This window comes from Drosophila mojavensis, unplaced genomic scaffold (genome assembly GCF_018153725.1).
Source record: "Drosophila mojavensis isolate 15081-1352.22 unplaced genomic scaffold, ASM1815372v1 contig_36, whole genome shotgun sequence".
NCBI classification, from domain to species: domain Eukaryota; kingdom Metazoa; phylum Arthropoda; class Insecta; order Diptera; family Drosophilidae; genus Drosophila; species Drosophila mojavensis.
The window spans coordinates 14,465,342-14,484,894 of record NW_025318858.1 but is presented as its reverse complement, the minus strand read 5'-3'; the positions used below and the strand labels follow the sequence as shown (position 1 = coordinate 14,484,894).

Genomic DNA, 19,553 nt, shown 5'->3' with positions numbered 1-19,553 from the left:
AATCTATTTAAATTACAAAGATAAATAAAAAAAAACACCGAAAACTATATTTAAATTTAAAAAAATATGTTATCGTTATCGATGAATTGTCGAAATACAGTTCGTCGTATTTATACCAAAAACTAGTATATTTGTAGGTATTTGCTGATAACCCGTCTGCAGCTTACATATTGTATTGATATAGAAGGAAAACATAAACAAGTAGAGGATTGAAAATCATTGACTTTCCATTTAAAATGGACGAAGTTTGTCGCGTTTGCAGAAGCAGCGCTGTTACTCTAGTGGATATATTCGCCAAGCGCGACCGATCCGACGAATCCGAGCCCTGTCTGGCCGAAATGCTGAACGAATGCGTTGACTGTCTGGTACGACGCGACGATCCGTTTCCCAAACAAATTTGCTTATCCTGTGTGCTGGCTGCGCAAAATGCATATCGTTTCAAACGGAGATGCGAGCAGAGCTATCAACACTTCTGTCAGATGCTGCGCGAGGCGTGGCAATATCCGCAGTGCACCATCAAAGTAGAAGCTAAGGAAATTGAGGAAGAGGAGCGAGGAGTCAATAGGGACAATATAGAAGTGCACATAAAGAGCGAGGAGCAGGATTTCATGGAATCGATAGCCAACTCAAACACCAGTGAACAGCTCAATGAACCAGACCAACTGCAATCAAGTAAATCGGACAATGCTCAGCCATGTCCCGTTTGCTCAAAGGCTTTCACGAACCAAGGCAGCCTTAAGAGGCATATTCGAATTCATTCCGGCGAGCGACCCTATACCTGCATCTACTGCCAAAAGGCCTTTAATCAGAGTGGTAACCTGCACAAACATATGAGATTGCACACAGGCGAACGCCCGTTTAAGTGTGTCGAGTGCCCGAAAACCTTCACTCAGAGCAATCATCTGGCCAATCACATACGCATTCACATACGTTCATGGCAGGTTAAGGAGCGGCCTAGCCACATCGACAGACTATACAAGTGCACAGAATGTTCAAAGGCCTTTACTAGCAAATGGTATCTGCAAGAACACATACGCGCCCATTCTGGTGAACGTTCCTTCAAGTGTAGCCTGTGCCCCAAGACATTTCCGAGCAGCGCAGATCTGCAGCGGCACAGTCGGGTTCACTCTGCCGAAAGGCCGTACAAGTGCATGCACTGTCCAAAAACGTTTACCCAAATTGTTAATCTGGAGAGGCATAAACGTGTCCATTCTGGTGACCGCCCCTATCAGTGTCCCCATTGTCACATGGCCTTCACGCAGAGCAGCCATTTGGTCAATCACATTCTCACTCATTCGGGGGAACGGCCTTTTCAGTGCTTGGAGTGCATGAAGAGCTTCACCCGAAAAGAGTATCTAGAAAAACATAGCCGAATTCACTCATTACCATAAGCAGGCATCCCAAAAATGTAAAATAATACTTTAATACATAGCACTAGTGTACATAGTAAATAAATCAAATTTATGTTAATTTAAATTAGCGTTTTGAAATTTTCCGCGTCTATCGGAAGTAATCGATTGTTAACCATCCACAGTCTCTTTTGAGTTCCAACATGACAACGCTCTGTTAGTCTACTGTGAACCAACCGCGTTACAGCACCCCACTGTAAAGTTAGCTGCGGCAGAAAATAAAAATACAACATAAATAGGGACTGCGAAAGTCATTAAAATAAATAAATAACAATAACAAAAAATGTGAAAAATGCAATTAAGAAACTAGCAAAGGCTATTTTTGTAATAAATTAATTTGCAATATAAAAATAATAAGAAAATAATACAGCGAACTGTGACGTTGGTATATAAATAAAAATATATACATACACAACATACGCACGTATGTGAGTGTGTAAGCGCGCGCGTGTGTGTTTTTATGTGCACTGTGTTTCCTGCTGCATAATTCGCCAGCTATCTCTTTTATTTGGAATATATTTTGTTACAGGTGAGTGAATGGTAAATCAATGCAGACATGAATTTAATAAATGCGTATCATATTGTTTGGGTCGCGTGCGCCCCATGACTCAATGACTATCGTCGATGCAGGTGGGACAACAAACAACAATACAAAATCTTAGTCATACTCATTGCAAAGCCCACATAAGTGTTGATATTTTTTTTTTTTTTTTTTTTTGCTTACCTCAGTTGTTGGCGCCGTTTAAGTGCAAATGTACTCAAAATGCACTCGTGCGCTGCGTACATTTATCCGCAGTCATAACAGACTTCAAACTGCTCACAGTGATCTTCTGTTAACATGAAAACGGTTATTGATGATCATAAAAAGAGCTACGGCATGGCGAATTGTGTAATTAGAACAAATTTAAGTGCATAGGAAGTCAAGTTGAAAATCGCTTATTATAAGCAAAATAAATGAAATGCCAAAAGGCTGAAACGCTTGACTACGAAATTGAAATGCCAAACCAACCCCAGTGGGCTAAGGTTTGTCAGCGTAAATATATATGTGTGTGTGCATATGTGCATGTGTGCGAATGCGTTCATTCACTTCCAAATTAGCTTTTGCCTCGCTCTTCACTGTGAATTTATTGTTGTCATTTAGTGCGGCCTTCTCTACAGCGTACTTACGGTTCTGTCTGTTTGTAGCTTAGCATTCGTTCTCTCTCCTTTTCCCACACGTTAACTGCGCAACTCTTTTCAGTTGACTTCACTGCGAACTTTATCTATTTACATGCACCCAAATAACTGGTCGTACGTTCAGTTGTTCATTCTAGGTGCGCGTGCACCGAGCCAAACGTTTTTCGCTTATAACAAACAATAACAGAGTGAAGCCAGAGTGTAGTACTCTACGTAGTCTTAATAGCCGCGCACAGATGTCGGCCAGCGCGAGCTTTTTTACATAGTAACCTGATCTTTATTAGAAATGGATTAAACTGTGCGAATCATGAGTTTTCGCAATGCACGAAGTAATGTTTATTATTAGCAATAGCACATATTTAAATATATTATATATCTTCAGCTTTTGACAAGCTTTTAAGTTATTTAAGTACCGACCAATTAATAGTGTTATATAATATTTAGATGGGACTGCATTGCTGTTTCGCGAAAGTTAATTATACGGGAAACTTATGTTAAATTGACTTTCACGCTCGTTAAATAGATGAAAAAGCTTACAGGCTAATATATCTAAGATTCCAATATATAGAAGTAATTTATCTTGAAATAAATGGCAATCAATGAATTACTGTAACAATATTTACTATGAATCATACTATTGTAAAATTTTGATTCATTTTTTAATGCGCATATACATTTTATAGATAGCCAACTGTATTTTAAGCACTCAACGTTCATTTGACGCTTTTTTGCAGTAGGGAATTACGTGAAAGCTTTATGTAAACATTATATTATAGTATAGAACTTGACCATCTACGCCGTTTAGCAGCCTAAAGGCTTAAAACGAATTGAATCCAATCAGGAACTTGCACTTAATTTGTACTATAATTTAGGTGCCAGAAAAATCCAAAATTTATAATTTTTAAGATAAGAAATATATAATAGAATACCAGAAATAAATGTATGCCATTTTTTGGCTAAAGTTCAACTTATTATGCACATCTTATATAGAAATATATTAGACTAGCAATATTTTTCAAACACGAAGCACACGAGCGAATGAAAAGAGAATTAATAATAAAATGTATTATAATATACGTCAGAGGCTATATTCAAATATATAAAGACTAATATAAGAGAGATTTTTGAAGAATGTTTGAAGCTAAAGGCATCTAGAGTTATAGAAAAGTATTCACTTTTCTGACAGATCATTAAGAACAAATTAAATTTGTATACTTATATAATTTAGAAAAATCTCACTAGTCATCTGTCTTATAAATAGGACGCTTTGCTATAGGTAGTTGTCAACAGTTCACAAGCGATTTTCACTTTCCAATTGAGCGTCACACGCAATGCTCGCCCGACATCCCGCTCACAGAGGCATTTCACTTAAATATGATTGAATCAGTTTAATTGATTACACAAACACAGACTCACACAAATGTGAGAAATGCCTGTGTGTGTGTGTTTAAATATGCTCAACATGATTTGTTGTTTACGCTTATGATTTTGCTGCAACGCTTGCAATTTGCAATTTGAGGGCAGGTCAGTGCACAGCAGAGTCTCAGCTGTGCTGGCAATAAGTGAATCTGCTATATTTATATATATATATATATATATATATATATATATATATATATATATATATATATATATATATATATATATATATAATAAATAAGCAAAAGCAACAACAGCGATGAGGAACTGAAAAATTCTCGCACAATTAATGTACATTTACATTACGCGCGCCTCTCTTTGCGCTTCACAAGACGCCGACGACACGCGTGTATACAAATAACACGCATATCACCTCGGCATAACACAGGGAACACAATAAAGAACTGAATACCCGGGCTCGAGGTCTCGTGTAGAAATGTAAATGTAACTCACTCGCTCACTTACTTAGGCGGCCCTCTGCCGTATAAAATTACGTGCGGCTGGTTGTAGGCATCCGCCCACACCAAAGCGTCAGTATTGATTTTATGGTATTTTGTGCGTGGGCCAGAGTAACATATGACATTTGGAGCATGCATACATATATGATTCTGGATGCAGAAAATGGGAATCGGATTACAGAAGAGTATAATAGGATTAGTACTTCCTGAGAATGGAAATCCATGCATAAGAATATTTAAAGCAATGCATTTGAAATTTATCAAGGAAATAAAATTGAATATGAACTTTGGTTTAAGAAATATAAAGGATTCAACAGGTGTGATGATTTGGCAAGACGAAAACTTTCTGAAAACCGTATTATGGTTCTTAGGTTCGTTGGGTTACCTTTCTATGTTAAAGTTCGGTAAAAATACACTATAATGTATATGCTCAGCAAAAATTATAAGTACTTATTTGCGAAATCTTAAAGCTCGACTCTTTTTTATTTTTTTCAGAACCATTTTTGTTTTTAAAATTTTTATTTGTAAAAATATCTTTACTTTTTAGCTCTCAGTGTGTTCCTAAACTATGTCAAATGAAAGTGTGCTATATAAGCATATTTTCTGCTTATTTTGCTAGCTCTTAAAATTATTAAACACAAATGTCTGTTTTAACTTTCTCAATGAAGATCAATATATACACTGAAAGTAAGGGTATAGTATTTAGGATAAGTACATAATTTAGAAATAGATGCGAATCATAGATCTACAATATCATTAATTTGATACGCTAGAGAATAGATTTTAAGCGTAAATGTATTTGAAGAAGATTTTATACCCTGAACCCATTGAAAATGGGAAGTCAGGGTATATTGGTTTTGTGAAAAGTATGTAACGGGCAGAAGGAGTCATCGCATTTCAAGTACTTCAAGGCTTGTGCTTTAAAACGTACACACATTCTCATTACGCTCTGAAAGTTTCATTAAGATCTTATGTCTACAAAAGAAATTATTCAACAAATAAATTCTCATAATATTGCCCACACTGCAGCGCAGCCCAAGCGCAGTTGCTGCTTACTGCGCAGTTAGCAGAGCGCAGGCTTATGCGTGCGTGTGGATGTATGTGTATGTATGTGTGCATAAAAATGCAGAATGATTAGAATATCAGCTTAGAGGGTTCAGGGTATCTCCTAGTCGAGCAGTCTCGACTAGAGCCTTGTTTAATTTTTTACTATAAAAATTATAATCGTTACGGTCCCTGGAATATAAAGTTCGAATTAGAGGGTATACAAACTTCTGTTTTCTAGTATATCCAATAAGATAGCGGTTAAGTCGCTTCCTTTCCCTTTTAGCCTATTCCAAATATGTCTTTTGTTACCTTACCACGATATTTGTCAAGTTTTGCTTATGTACATATAGCTTACACGATTCTGTTGCAGCTGACGTTAAGCCTTTGCTAACTAACCCTGAAAAATAGTTGCGTAGCGCTTGTCTCCTCTTCATAAGAATCTGCGCACTTCACTCCAATGAAACAAGAAATGAGCCTATTCGAAGTATTGTGAGTATTTAAATAGAATTTCGATTAGCCAATTATTTGATTTGCATGCGTTCAAACGTAGCTAGATTGCACGAGTTGAAATTCTGAAAAACAGATCGAATATTATAACTCTATACATATATAAAGTATTTGAATGATAGCCCCGATATTCCTATGCCAATCAGCAACCTACAGAACTTTCATATCGCTGTTTTTGGTGGTGCTTGTTTGGGGCCCCCCCTACAAAATGTTTTGCTATTTTCATGGACACCAAAATATTATTGCTCGAATGTTCATTTTATCTTTCAAGTGTGGAATCTATAATGGGATGTTAAGACCATACAGGGTTAACATGTCTAATGTCAACCGTGAGCTGACACTTTTATAGCTGTGAAATGTGTAAAGAATTGTTGTATATAAAGAAGTAATTGCATTTTGCTGTTAGGCAATAACGAGATTTTTTGTAACATTGATGTTGAATTTAACGTTTGTATGTAAGCTCAACATACTGAAAAGGATGTGGACGTAATAATATCTATATAAATAATATAAGTATTATTTTATATAAACATATACATAAATATATATAAATATAATAAATGCAGTGAGTAACATTGATATTCGGTTTATTTTTTTATTTTTCAACTTTTTATCCGGTTTATGTATAATCTTTGTTATATCAAATATATTGATATATACCTCATCGGAAAGGCTATTTTTTAATCTACAATTTGGCATTTATACTTTTTTAATTTCAATTAATTTTATATGTTTTATAGGCGTTTGAAGTTGAAAATAAAATAAAAAACAATGTAAATAAATATGTCAGTATGCCGTATTCGGCTGTTATTTGAAGGTGGTTGATAAAGTTTTTACCAATCTTATCAACAGTTTATTGGTTTGCTGAATCACCTATGCAATATATGGGTAAGATTATTAGAATTCCCTGGCTAACGATTCGTCATGTGGGCTAACAAAAATTATTTAAAAAAAAAACTGCCTAAAATCGGTTTATGTACATATTCCAGCCATCCAGCAACGTCAGAGTTTGCCTCTAAACCCTAGACTGTTCATTCTTATCAGTTGGCTTTACAAATAACATATGTTCCCTCTCAATGTTTGGCTGATATGGTTATGGACAGTCGCAAGTGTTTATGCTCAATTAAACCAATTTGAAGGTAAATTGAAAACAGAAAACCAAAAATATATGTGCAACAGCTGGTAATAGGCATCACTTAGCGTTCCGTCAATTTGAGCTTATTCCATCTGTTCGGCAATTTATTTGCATCTTCTTGACAGGCCAGTAAACACCTTTGTTTTGTTTACACCTGAGCTGTTCTTTTAATGAACACTAATAGTAGCTAACTGGCAATTAATTGAGTCGAGGTGTGCATATTTCAAGTATAGCGAGAGAGTTTTTTTATTTTATTTTAGGTACAGCATTTAAATCGTGTTTGTAATTTAACTGTTATTTATTGAGGGTCTTGTGAAATAGTTGAGGATCCAACAGAGCATAGGTATAAAAAATGTATACATATAAATCAAAAGCAGAATTAATAAATGAAACAAAGATAAATAAAGTGAGACAGGGAGATAAGAAAAGAGAGTGCCAGCAAGTGCATTAGAGCTAGACCCGTGGCAGCAAAGATAAGGTCCATGAGCTTGTCAACAGACCTTGCTGATAAAATGGTATATATTTAAAAGTATCTATAAATAAATAGTAAATATGCGGAGAATTAAGTGTGAATTGAAATGAAAGATAGTTCAGGTGCACAGGTCCAAAAAATAAATAAGAATTAAAACAAAGTCAAAGATTAGAGAACGATCTTTGACTAAGTGAGATAAAAACAAAATACACGGTTCAAAATTATTTTGTGTGTTAAAATATGATCTAATTTTAGGTCACATAAAAACATACATATATCGAGACATACTTTCTAAGATGAGCAAACAGTGCTAAGTCGACCCAGATGTTAATCTTGATAGTGAATATATGTAAATATATAAACTTTATGGGATGGGAGGTATGGCATTCGAATGTTATAAACATACACTCTGAACGCTCCTTAAAACAGCTCACTGATACATATAAATTTAATGAAATGGAGAATTTAGAGTAGGTACATAAGTAAATCCTGAAGGCCTACCTAAATTTAAAAACAAATAAATCAAATAAATAAAAAATGAATTAAGCTGTTGTAAACCATAAAAAATTTAATTTAAATTTAATTTTTTAGTGAAGTGAATCACATTCAAATAACATATTCTATTATATAGATAAAGGAAATGTAAGAAAACATATAAATTGTAATATTAAAATAATTTTAAAATACTTATTTTTTAATATTAATAATAGGCTAACGTTTGAACTCTTTTTCCGATGTTTAAGCAATGAACACAATTAAGGCTCAATAATACATATATGTAGATATAGATTTCAGTTGTCGCACTGAGATTTTTATTAAAATTTTAAAGTTACGTATATAATATACGTATATCACCTTTATTTGGGGTCGCACTTGTGGGCGTATTTGAGTACGCCCTGTACACTGAACCTAGCCTTCCATTTTGTAAATGTAGTATATACAATATTTAGATATCTAAGTGACAAATTTCTATTGGCTGCGTGTTGTCACTGCCCAAAAGCTTCAACTAATTTAATTTTTAATCACTAATTGTCTGCAGTCGTGTGCTATGAATTTTTAGGGTTACGCTAATTTTGAAATGAATGGAAATCAATTCGCAATGCTGAAGAAACGTGCACACTTCATGCTTTTCAAGTTGTGGTATCGTGACAAGATCCATACATTTTTATATATATACATATAGTTATATGTATATCTGTTTGCACTATCAGCATGTGTAAATATTGAAGAGCTCTCACGATCGTACGTTCAACTGTAGACCCTGATCGTCACAACCCCTCTCAATCACAGAAAACCAGTCTATTGTAACTTGCCTGCGAGCGCCACAAACTAGTTTTCGCATTGATTGTTTCGCTTTTGATTTTGAAAACTCTCTTCTGCCTTATGGAGAAGAGAAACAATCGCTGAAATATGAACAATCGTTGAAAGCAGCTCTTGCTTTTATTATATCTTAAATTGGTTAAAAATCGCAAAACATTTCTTCAGTATATACAAAAAACAAAACAGGGCTAAGCACTTTAGTAGTATTAGCAGCAGATGTAAATAATTATATAGCTGGATATAAAAATGTAGTTAGCACAATCGTTAAATTCTGATACACTTATAAATGGATTAAACAGTTGTTAAATTAAAATTGTTGTTCGTGCTACCCTCACAGTTTGATATAGCCTACAGCAATGCAGCATGTTGTATATATATATATATATATATATATATATATATATATATATACAATAATTACTCACAATTTTTGGCAATTATTTGCCATAATTTATTATAAAAGCGGCAAACGCCCGCTCGATTTTAATTGAGGCCTGAGCAAAGAAGAGAGCCAAAAAAAAAAATGTCTCAAATATGTAGACAGACATGGACAGTTATCTTTATATCTCATTGCATGTGTGTCTGTATTTATATATGTATACAACTTGTACCGCCTGCTGATCCAACGCTTAAATTTATTTCAATTTTATTTCAACAGCCAAATGTTTTTTGTTTACAGAAGTGACGCGCCTTTAATAAGCGATGTGGGCATATATATATGTAACATATATGTATATATATTTGCATATGCACATCTACACATGCACACATGTGTTTGTATTCAACGTTAATTAATTGTTTTTGAACTATTGTGAAACATACTTTTTCATAGGCTTTCTTACTCGCATATGTGTGTTCTTTTGCACTGCTTGCCATGACGTATACGCAGCGTGCTCTTTAGTGAGCACTGCTTGACAGCGTAGTAAATATCAATCGCTGTTAAAGTTAATGCCGTTAACAGTGCCAATCAGAGATGAGCATGTGTTAACAGAATAATAACAGTGTGAAAAATGCTTAAAGCAAATGGAAGTTTTTGGAAGTGGAAAAAAGAGTTTTTAAGAGTTTTTTAAATAGATATATAAACAATAATAATTAATTAATAATACATATTATATATATATATATATAAAGTACAAATTATATTTAAATATAATTTAAATTAAAGTAGTATTGGAACTATACACTGAGCTTTGTCTTAAACAATTTCTGAAACTTATTCTATATAGAAATATAATATTATTATTAAAAATATTAATATAAATATTAAAAAATAAATAATGAAAACAGAAAATACTTATTATAATAATGATTAATGTATTATAAAATAATACGTAGATACATTAGTCTATGAAATGTAAAATTCAAAGTTCATATTTGCCTTAATGAATGTGCATGAGTAAGCCTATTTACATAATATATTTATACAGCGCGAGTTGCAGCGCAGTTAACAGAGTGCTTGTTGCAGCGCTACGCACAGCTGGGCATGAGAGATACTTGTTCGTTAACAGTCTGGATCGCAACAGGTTCTCTCGCTCTCCCTGTTGTGTCTTTTGATTTAGTATAGCCAGAGTCGGCGTCGCGTTATGATCAGCTCCAGTGCGTTGGCACGCGTTATCTAACTACGGCACAAACACAAACCGAATCGACAAGCAAACAAACTCATAAATAGTATACACAGTGCCGACAGTATCTATAGAAAACACATATACATATATGTACATATAAAATATCAGAAATAATAAAAACAAAAGTAGTTGTATCTGTGCTCGCGTGTGTGTGTATTTGTGGGTGTGTGAGTGTGCGTGCGTGCTCACTATTTTCGAATTTTGGGCTTCTTGTAATGTGAAAAGACAGCTAAATAATAGGCGCAACAGTCTAGTTAAAATGTCAGGGACGCTGCAAGCGGCTCTATATATCTATTTGTTGAGTACTACGAGTCTTATTATGAGTTGAGCAGCAATTGACACATGGTCAAAAATGCATTACACGGTGGGTGTTACCTTTATTTCTCTTTCCCTCAATCTCTCTCTGCCGATCTCTTTCTGTCTGTTTTTTTCTTTATAGTTGTTCGCTACTCTGGTCTTATAATCATATTCGCCCTTTGGCCTCGCATTGGGGTCTATTTAACGAGCAATATATGTAAATATTTCCGGTCTAATAAGCAGGTTAACCATAGGCCAGTGGCGGCCCCTTATTACAGGGTATACAGTTGCTAAAAGAAAAAAGCCTTTTGCAATTGAAACAGTTGCTGTGCCTTGTCTTTCGCTCGTTTCGTTTATCTTATCGCTAGTCGGCTATACTAAAGTTCTTCTAGAAAGCAAAAGCAAACGCAAATAAAAAAAAATATAAAAAATTCTAGCCTTTTTTAAAAGGTTTCAAAAGTGTTGCAAAATAGAAAAAATAATAATGAAAATATACAAAGGAAATTCAGTGCATTGGGCGAGATTTTGACATAGCGCGTTTTTTATTGAAATAAATTGTGTTACATTTATATAGAACAACAAAAATTGTGTAAAGTATTTGGATATTTCCTCTCTGATTGCGGCTTAGCATTGGGCAAGATATTAGCGTAAATAATTCTCTTTTATATATGTCAGACTTGATTGGAGTAAACAGTATTACATTCATATACAAAAAGTATAATATTAATGAAAAATAAAGTAAGAAAAATGAAAATAGAGTAAAATATATTATTATATTTACAATCACATGACATTCATTTATGAAGGGCTAAAAAAAAAAGTGCAGTCTTATCTAAACCCAAATCATTTTGTTTAATCATTAATATGTCTATCTAATCTTTCATATATCATATATATTTATTTTCTTTTATTTTTATATATATTATATAAAAAAGAAAGAACCGACTTCTACCATAGACATACGCCTCTCCAAATTCTGCAAGTAGCCTTTTTAAGTACTTTGAGTACTTTAACCGTTTCCCCTATGGCCAAAAGAGGAAATTGCCGGCCATTAAACGAGCATTAGCATTAGGTAAGACCTGTGGCTGGACGACACACGTACTCTTCCAGCAGCGAGTGCTTATCAGTGAAAAGTAATAGAAAGAGGCAATGTGCAAGGAAACGCTCTAGCGTATCGCAAAGGCAATAACAATATAAACAATAATAATAATTACAATTATACTTAATTGAAATTAAGCGCGTGACATGCTTAACTCATCTGCGGCTCAGGCTTAGCCCTTTTTGCTGATGCTTGCGATTCGGACACGTCTCATGCATTTCAATTGGCCAATATTGAGTGTGTATGTGTGTATATATGTGTGTGTGGAAGAACGTACTGAATTGATTGGCCAGTTGATTGTTTGTTGTTCTTTTGTTTGTCGTCCGCTGTCAATTCCAGTTGTGGCTGTCAACGACGACATTTATATCGATCCACATATATATATATATATATGTATGTATATATACATATATAAGTCTCACCCTCTATTCAATTTGTTTGCACATATTTTGATGGATGGGCCTGGGGCAATCGTTGCACTGCTAATACTACTAAGCCACAAGTAAGACACTCGCCGTCTGGCCTTTCGCGGCCCTCGTTGATGGATGTTATGCAGTCGGCGTTGCGACCCACAAGATTCGTGCACTCACTCAAGTTCCCATCAAGAGGGGTACTCAGTTTAGCACGAGTTGAATATGGTTTAAAATAGTTGTAGATCGTAGATTTATAGGTAGAGTGTAGAGAAAAGTGGGAAATCTTAAAAGAACATTCGCTTCTCTTTATATTAAAGTAAAATCTATAAATGGTGTATATAATATCGTATATATTCGTCTATATTCATATCTTGAACTATTTATTTATGAAAACTAAATTGAGCGAATATACAGATGAATGAATTACTTTCAATAAATGTCGGCAAACTTTGAATTTTATTCGAAACAAATGGAAAAAATACATATGTGTATATATTTAATTAATAAACATTAATTTTAGCGTTACGTGTTGTTAATGCAAAAATAATAAATATATAATAATAAATATATCAACTATACATATTTATTATTTGTATTTTATTTTATATGGAACATTTTGCTTTGAATAAATTTAAATACTGTTTGTGTTGGTAATTGACATTAATATTGAAAAGTATAGTAAGAAACAACGTTGAGGAACAAATTATTAAAAAAAAACCTCATTTCTATATTCCTAAAATTTAAATAGCTTTGCTTAAGTACAATAATTGATTGATTTATGACCTATAAGAACGTTTGACAAATAAAGCTATAAATTATTAAGCAAGTTTATCTATTTTACTTAAACCTATCAAACATGTTTCAAGCTAAATATCTAGCATTATTTAAGATAATTTCGAGAGACAACAAAAATTTGAAAAATAAAATGAATAGGTATATATTTATAGCTACAATTTCAGCACGAAACACTAAATCTATGAACAAAAGAAATTGTTCTACATGTTGTTAAGCAAATTGTATTTGTTTTAAATAATTGAATTTTGGTAGCTTAAATTTGAACACTAGACTAAAAATATGAATGAAATCTATTTTATTTAAATAGGTAAAAATTAAAATCTAAAATATTAATTCTCGCATAAATAAGTGAATTTACTTTGGAAACGCCCAGAGACAAAGCTATATATATATTTTATTATGCATTTGCCAAGAATTCAGAAACATAAAAATGTATATATTGATGTGTGTATAACGTTTATGAGTTTGTATGCTAGTTTTCGATGGAAAAGCTTTTGGTTTGCCACTCGAATACCCCTAAGTCGGCGTCTATTTGCGCTGTGTCTGCTACACAGAGAAAGAACGAGAGAGCGAGAGAGAGAGAGAGAGAGGAAGATATACTATATATATTTGCATTTGTTTTTAGCGACCCCAGACGAGACCCAAATGTTTATTCAAATGACAAAAGGGTGTTTGTCAATGTTGATATTGTTGTTGTTGTTGTTGCACTCATTGTTGTTGTTCGCTTTGTATTGGTTTTTTCGTTTGGCAGCCTTGATCAATTATTAATTAACTTGTCAAATAATATGCCATAGTGTTAATATCTTGTTTCTCTTCTTTTGAATTCGATTTGCAGCTAATTTAATATAGAATGTTACCCAGCCTGCACACCTTGATGCGTTGCTCGAAGCGTGCGCTGCAGTCGCCGCTGGATGCGGTCAAGATGCACAGCTCCACGGGCCACAGCAAGGCGCCCGGCGTCGGCATATATGGTCCCTTTACGCCGGCGAACGATCTGAGCTGCTCGGGCCGAGGCGATTGCGTGAACAACACCTGCGTCTGTGACATACGCTATGCGGGCGATGAGTGCGACTTCTTTAATCTGTCCTACTATGCGGGCATCTCCACCGTCTTCTATGTGGTGGCTCTGGTCTCGGTCATTCAGCTGCTCATCTGCATTGTCGCCGAGTATCAGCGGCTCAAGCAGCCGTCGATTCTGCGCGCCTGCCGCATCACCACTCAAAAGTTGCTCTACTTTATGGTCTTTGTGGCTTCTTCGCTACGCGGCGCCTACTTTACCACACCTGTAAGTAACACAATCAATTATTGTTTAATGTTCACATTGTTTAATTAATTTATTATTCTGTGCACAGCTGGATCTGCAGCCCCAGTGGGCAGTCACCCTGATGTCCGCTTATTATCCGCTGCTGATGACCTGCGCCTCTCTCATCGTCTGCATGTGGGCCGAGGTGAGTCAAGTCGAGGTTTTGTCAATGAGTTGATGAAGCGATCAAGCAAGAGAGCGAATAATATGCGATCAATCCGAAGAAATCAATCAAGATGTTTTAAAAAGACTTTTTTATAATAGTAATAATAATATTTTTGGAAATCACGCTTTATATATTTTAATATATAGGAATATTATATTCCAAAATTATTGTCTTATATTTTTGTTAACCTTTTCAAAAAACGTTTATTAAATATTTTTCGATTTAAATTGAATAGCTAAATATGCTTTAAAAAATTGATTTTGGAGAAGACTGTGTTATTTCTCGTTTAAAGTTTATAAACGAGTTTATAAAATATCTTTGATTTTAAATGATTACTAAGTATGCTGTTAAGAATATATAAATATAAAGGATTGATTTCCAACAAGATCTTTGATCTTAGCTAATTAGCTGAATATGTTATATTTACAAAAAATTATACATGAATATTTAAAAAGATTGATTTACAAACTTTATAACTTTTTTGATCAATTATAATTAAATTTTCAAGTCTCCGACTTAGTTTTAATTTTATAGAACATGATAATAAGAATGTTTTATCTATGCAGAAAACAAGATTATCATACATAAAGTATTTATATTTGCTTTTAGCAAATAATCTTTACATTTTCTACCCGTTTAAAACAGGATTTAGATTCATTCAAGTTGAGAATTATTCAGAATTTTCCCTTCAATCAATGCTATGACAATTAAAATATATAAAACTTAATTAAATATATGCAACATTTTTTCAAATGCAAATCGTTAGAGCATTTAAATTAGGTAAATAAATCAGATTCACCTACTTTTTCCAAGCTCACGGTTTCCTATCAGATATTTCTCTTAATTATTATATGATCGGACTCGTATATGAATAAACTTGATATTTGTTTTAAGTCACACACAAATTCTTAGCGAGTATATAGGTTTGCTATATTTATGATATATGATATATGTTCACCCTCCAAATCAACGCTCTTCTATAGCCTACTTCGTAGTTTCTAGAAAAATATTCCAAGCACTGTTTTTAACACCAAATGAATTTCACTCCTAAATCCTATATGTCTTAATAGCAGCTAATTAGCTTAACAAATAAATTATACAGAAGCTTAACAGACTTTATATATAGAGTTTTGTAGACTTTGCCAACGAACTAAGCCATAATCTAAGCATTGATACGCATAAACACGCTAAACTTAGTGAGATATTGCCATAATTGTAGAGCCTTCAAGACTGCCGATAAAACGAAAAAAGAGCTTTTGCATTAGCAAAATATGTACTCGCGACTCTTTCTACCTAATCTTGAAATAATTAACTATGAGCGTCACAATTGGAATGAGAAAATGTTTAGCTATCATGTGAGCATTGTTTACCAAAATGGATCCAATCTTATCTGAATTTGAACTCGCAGTCGTCCCCGCTGAAAGCCAAAGCTACAAAGTGGTTCTCGCGCTCATGCCGCTTGCCATCAGAAACAATCTCAAGTGAAACAATTATTTGAGTGCGAGTGTACTCGAAGTTTTCCCTATGCACAATTACAATTGTTTTTTCAACGCTTCGCCATATCGCAATGATAGGCAACCGCAATTTATCGCGACCATTAATTAAACTTAGGTGGGAACGTTTGAAAGTCGCGTTCATGCGCACTTGCCAGCTTATTTACCATACATATAAGTATGTATCGAATAAGCTACAATATACATACATACATATATTTTTTCATTCTTACTCTTGTTTCTTTTTAGATATTTCACTTGCGCGACATACGCTGGGAGAAGTCGCAGTTTCTGTCGAAGAGCTTCCTAGGCTTTGTCGCCTTCAACTTCTTTCTGTACAGCCTATTTGGCATTGAGGTATTCAGTTCGCTGATAAATTCGGAACGTCGCGATTATGCGCACATCTTCAATGGCTGTTATGCTGTGCTCCTGCTGATTGTGGTTATCTTCTTTCTGATTTACGGTGTGGAGGTGTTCTTTAAGCTACGTGGCGGTTTTGTCTACGACCAGACGGGCAAAATACTTGGACCCAGTGAGGCAATCGTGAACGCCTCGCAGCTCCATCAGTCGCGTCTTGGGCTGCTCAGCCAGGCCATAATGCTGATTGTGATTGTTGGATTTCTTACTTCCGAAACGCTAGGTGACTTATGGAAGGGCAAGTAAGTAGTGCGATTTCAATTTCAAAGTGATCATAACTCTAGTGATCTGTTCGTCCTCTGGTGTATAGAGTGCCCGTGAATTCGCGAAACTGGTATGATATCATCTTTCGTATTGCCGAAATAGGCGTCGCTTTGTGGTTTCCCTGCTGCCTGTGGAACTCTATGGCACCCGAACAGCTCTGGATACTGAATCCACGCAAGCTGCTGTCCCGTCAAATCGATCCATCGATACCCACGCTCGATGCCGACAGCAATAAATTGTCGCCCGAAGAGGGGCAGACGTTCCTGAGCAAAAAGGACTGCTGGATATGCTATGACAGCGATAAACCTGAACCGCTCATTCAGCCCTGCCGCTGCACTGGCGATGTCAGCTCTGTGCACCACGAGTGCCTCAAACGTTGGCTAGTCGAGAGCTGTGGCAGCAACAACGAGGCGCAGCTGGCCTGCAAGGTTTGCTCACATCCCTACGAAATCGAGAAATCGAAAAAGTAAGTAGACTCAATTAGAGCATTTCACGGGCTCCACTTCTAACATAACTCCATCCTGCAGACTCGAGTGGGACAAGGGATTTACCATACAGCATTGGATGAAGACCGTCATATTGATCACGCTAATGTGTGTGACGGGTGCCACAGCCTGGGCCATCATACAAATGTATGTGGATCCGCTGGTGCGTGTCCTCACCGTTGGCGTCGCTGTGCTCATTGGCTATGTGTGTGTCAAGTGTCTGGGCGAGAATACGGTGGTGGCCTACCAACGTGCCAAGGTTAGCTCCATCAACATTGTGACTAGCTCCGAGATGGAGAAACTGCATACCATATGCGAGGATGTCAGTTCAGCTAGCACCTCAGCGGCGGCAGCTGCATCACAGGCCGCCTCCTAAAACGCAAGTCGGCAGTTGAAGTCTATGCCATAAGGAAACATCACACCCATACACAAATGCCAATGCAAATGCAAACAAGGCATATGCTTACATACACATATACATATATATGTATTTAAGTGCGTATACACAGACAGACGAGAGACACGACACGAACGATATAGTTTATTAGATTTAGCGCCCTTTTTGCACACATTTTTGCTCAAGGCCCCCTCCAGAAAACAAAACTCTTCCCCGCAAACTGTGTACATAAGTTTTAAGTCATTTAGTATGTAGGATAATGTTTCGAAACAAAGAAACAAAAAGCAAAACAAAAAAATCGAGTCAATTTTGTCACTCAAAATAACACGCATTATTCCAAACGGTACATGTATTGAAACAAAACAAAACAACTGAGAAAATCAAGCCAAATATTATATAATCTGTGTACCACATACATAAGCCAGTATCAATTATCTTACACAAATTACGGAGAACGTTATGAGATTATGATTACGATAGCATACACACACACAGACACACACATATACATACATACGTTGCCAAGTAGTTGGGGAAGTTTTTCAATTGATAAAGAGAAAAATTTGAAATGTGTAGAGTTAACAAAGGCACCAGTCAATGTCAGTCTAGCTGAGCATGTTTGTAGTTTGTAGCATATATATTTACATATACATACATATATATATATATATATATATAGAAACACGTTAAGATCTTAAATTGTGAGCGTATGCAACGCATGCGTCTCTCCATACAGCACAGTTAAGTTTATTTGGCGAATATTAATTTAGGATCAAACACAAACACACATACCTATTATACATATATATTTTTAATTTTTTTTTTTTTCGTGTAATTTGTATTCAATGCGAATACAGTTCGCAGTACACCTTAAGCCTATACTTAACGAACCTAATTTATAAACAGTTTATTCAATTATTTATATAAAAACCGCGCCCACATTTCAATTATGTTTATGGAAGCAATTTTTTTTTTTGCTATTCAAACATAGTTTCCACAAATTCAACACAACATATTTACACATTAAGCTAATATACATTTTTGTGATAAACCAGTTAAAATATAAATTAAAACATTTATATCAAATAAAATGCATATTTTTAATTGATGGGGGAGCATGAATATTGAATTCTCCAAACGGGTAAATGTAAGGCTGCAGCTAACTAACAGACTGCAAATAAAACTGTTAAGCTACAGCTACAGCTCATGTAAAGAGCAGACACCTAGTGCAAGGCTGTTAGGCTACAGTTGCAGGACATGACACGCTGTAAGATGAACTGTTAAGCTGATGCTGCATCTGCAACTGAAATAACATTTTATGTTAAATGCAAACTTTGACTCGAATAAACAGTGTTAAAGCACAGCTTCACTGTAAGGCTTATGCGCCACTTTTTGACAGCTGTTAAGTTGCAAGTACAGCCAAACGAGCTATCTTGCTGTAAAGTAGACTATGAAGCTCATGTCAATCGGCGTTTGCATAGAAAAATGTTGGACGTAAGTTCTGTAAGCTCATGTAAACATTGTTGCCAATATAGCCCTTCATTAAAATCGAGTCAATCCGAATAAACTATATGTGGTTGTTTGCCTATGTATTTACTCCTATGTCTGTCTGTCTCTCTATCTGACTACAGAAAATCATTTAATTTAGCTATATATATATATGTATTCATTTGGTATTTATATTTGAGTAAAACGAAGCTAGAATGCTTGCAGTAGCAGAGAGGTTCCATTGGTCACTTACAGCTCGGCTGCAACGAACCCTACCTGCCGCCGAGCTCAACAGTTGAGCGTGACTTAGGCTTTGACTGATGGTCGCTCAATATAAAGGGCAGCATTTCCTCAGTCGACCAGGCCTG

General features: G+C 35.1%; 2 protein-coding genes across 3 annotated transcripts; both read left to right on the top strand.

The window, feature by feature from the left end:
• The first annotated feature begins 137 nt into the window (after nucleotides 1-137).
• LOC6576795 (zinc finger protein 525) lies at nucleotides 138-1,476 on the top strand. Its single transcript, XM_002002745.4, has one exon. It carries the CDS (start codon nucleotides 237-239, stop codon nucleotides 1,389-1,391), a length of 1,155 nt encoding a protein of 384 aa, XP_002002781.1. The 5' UTR covers nucleotides 138-236; the 3' UTR covers nucleotides 1,392-1,476.
• A 326-nt stretch (nucleotides 1,477-1,802) lies between these two features.
• Nucleotides 1,803-18,801, top strand: LOC6576794. 2 transcript variants are annotated; one of them, XM_015165378.3, is made up of 6 exons: nucleotides 1,803-1,938; nucleotides 14,008-14,457; nucleotides 14,525-14,620; nucleotides 16,384-16,793; nucleotides 16,862-17,281; nucleotides 17,343-18,801. In XM_015165378.3, exons 2-6 carry the CDS (start codon nucleotides 14,023-14,025, stop codon nucleotides 17,674-17,676), a joined length of 1,695 nt encoding a protein of 564 aa, XP_015020864.1. In that variant the 5' UTR covers nucleotides 1,803-1,938; nucleotides 14,008-14,022; the 3' UTR covers nucleotides 17,677-18,801. The 2 variants fall into 2 exon arrangements, with proteins under 2 accessions (XP_015020864.1, XP_002002780.1); XM_002002744.4 differs by lacking the exon at nucleotides 1,803-1,938 and adding an exon at nucleotides 10,507-10,932.
• The last annotated feature ends 752 nt before the right edge of the window (nucleotides 18,802-19,553 follow it).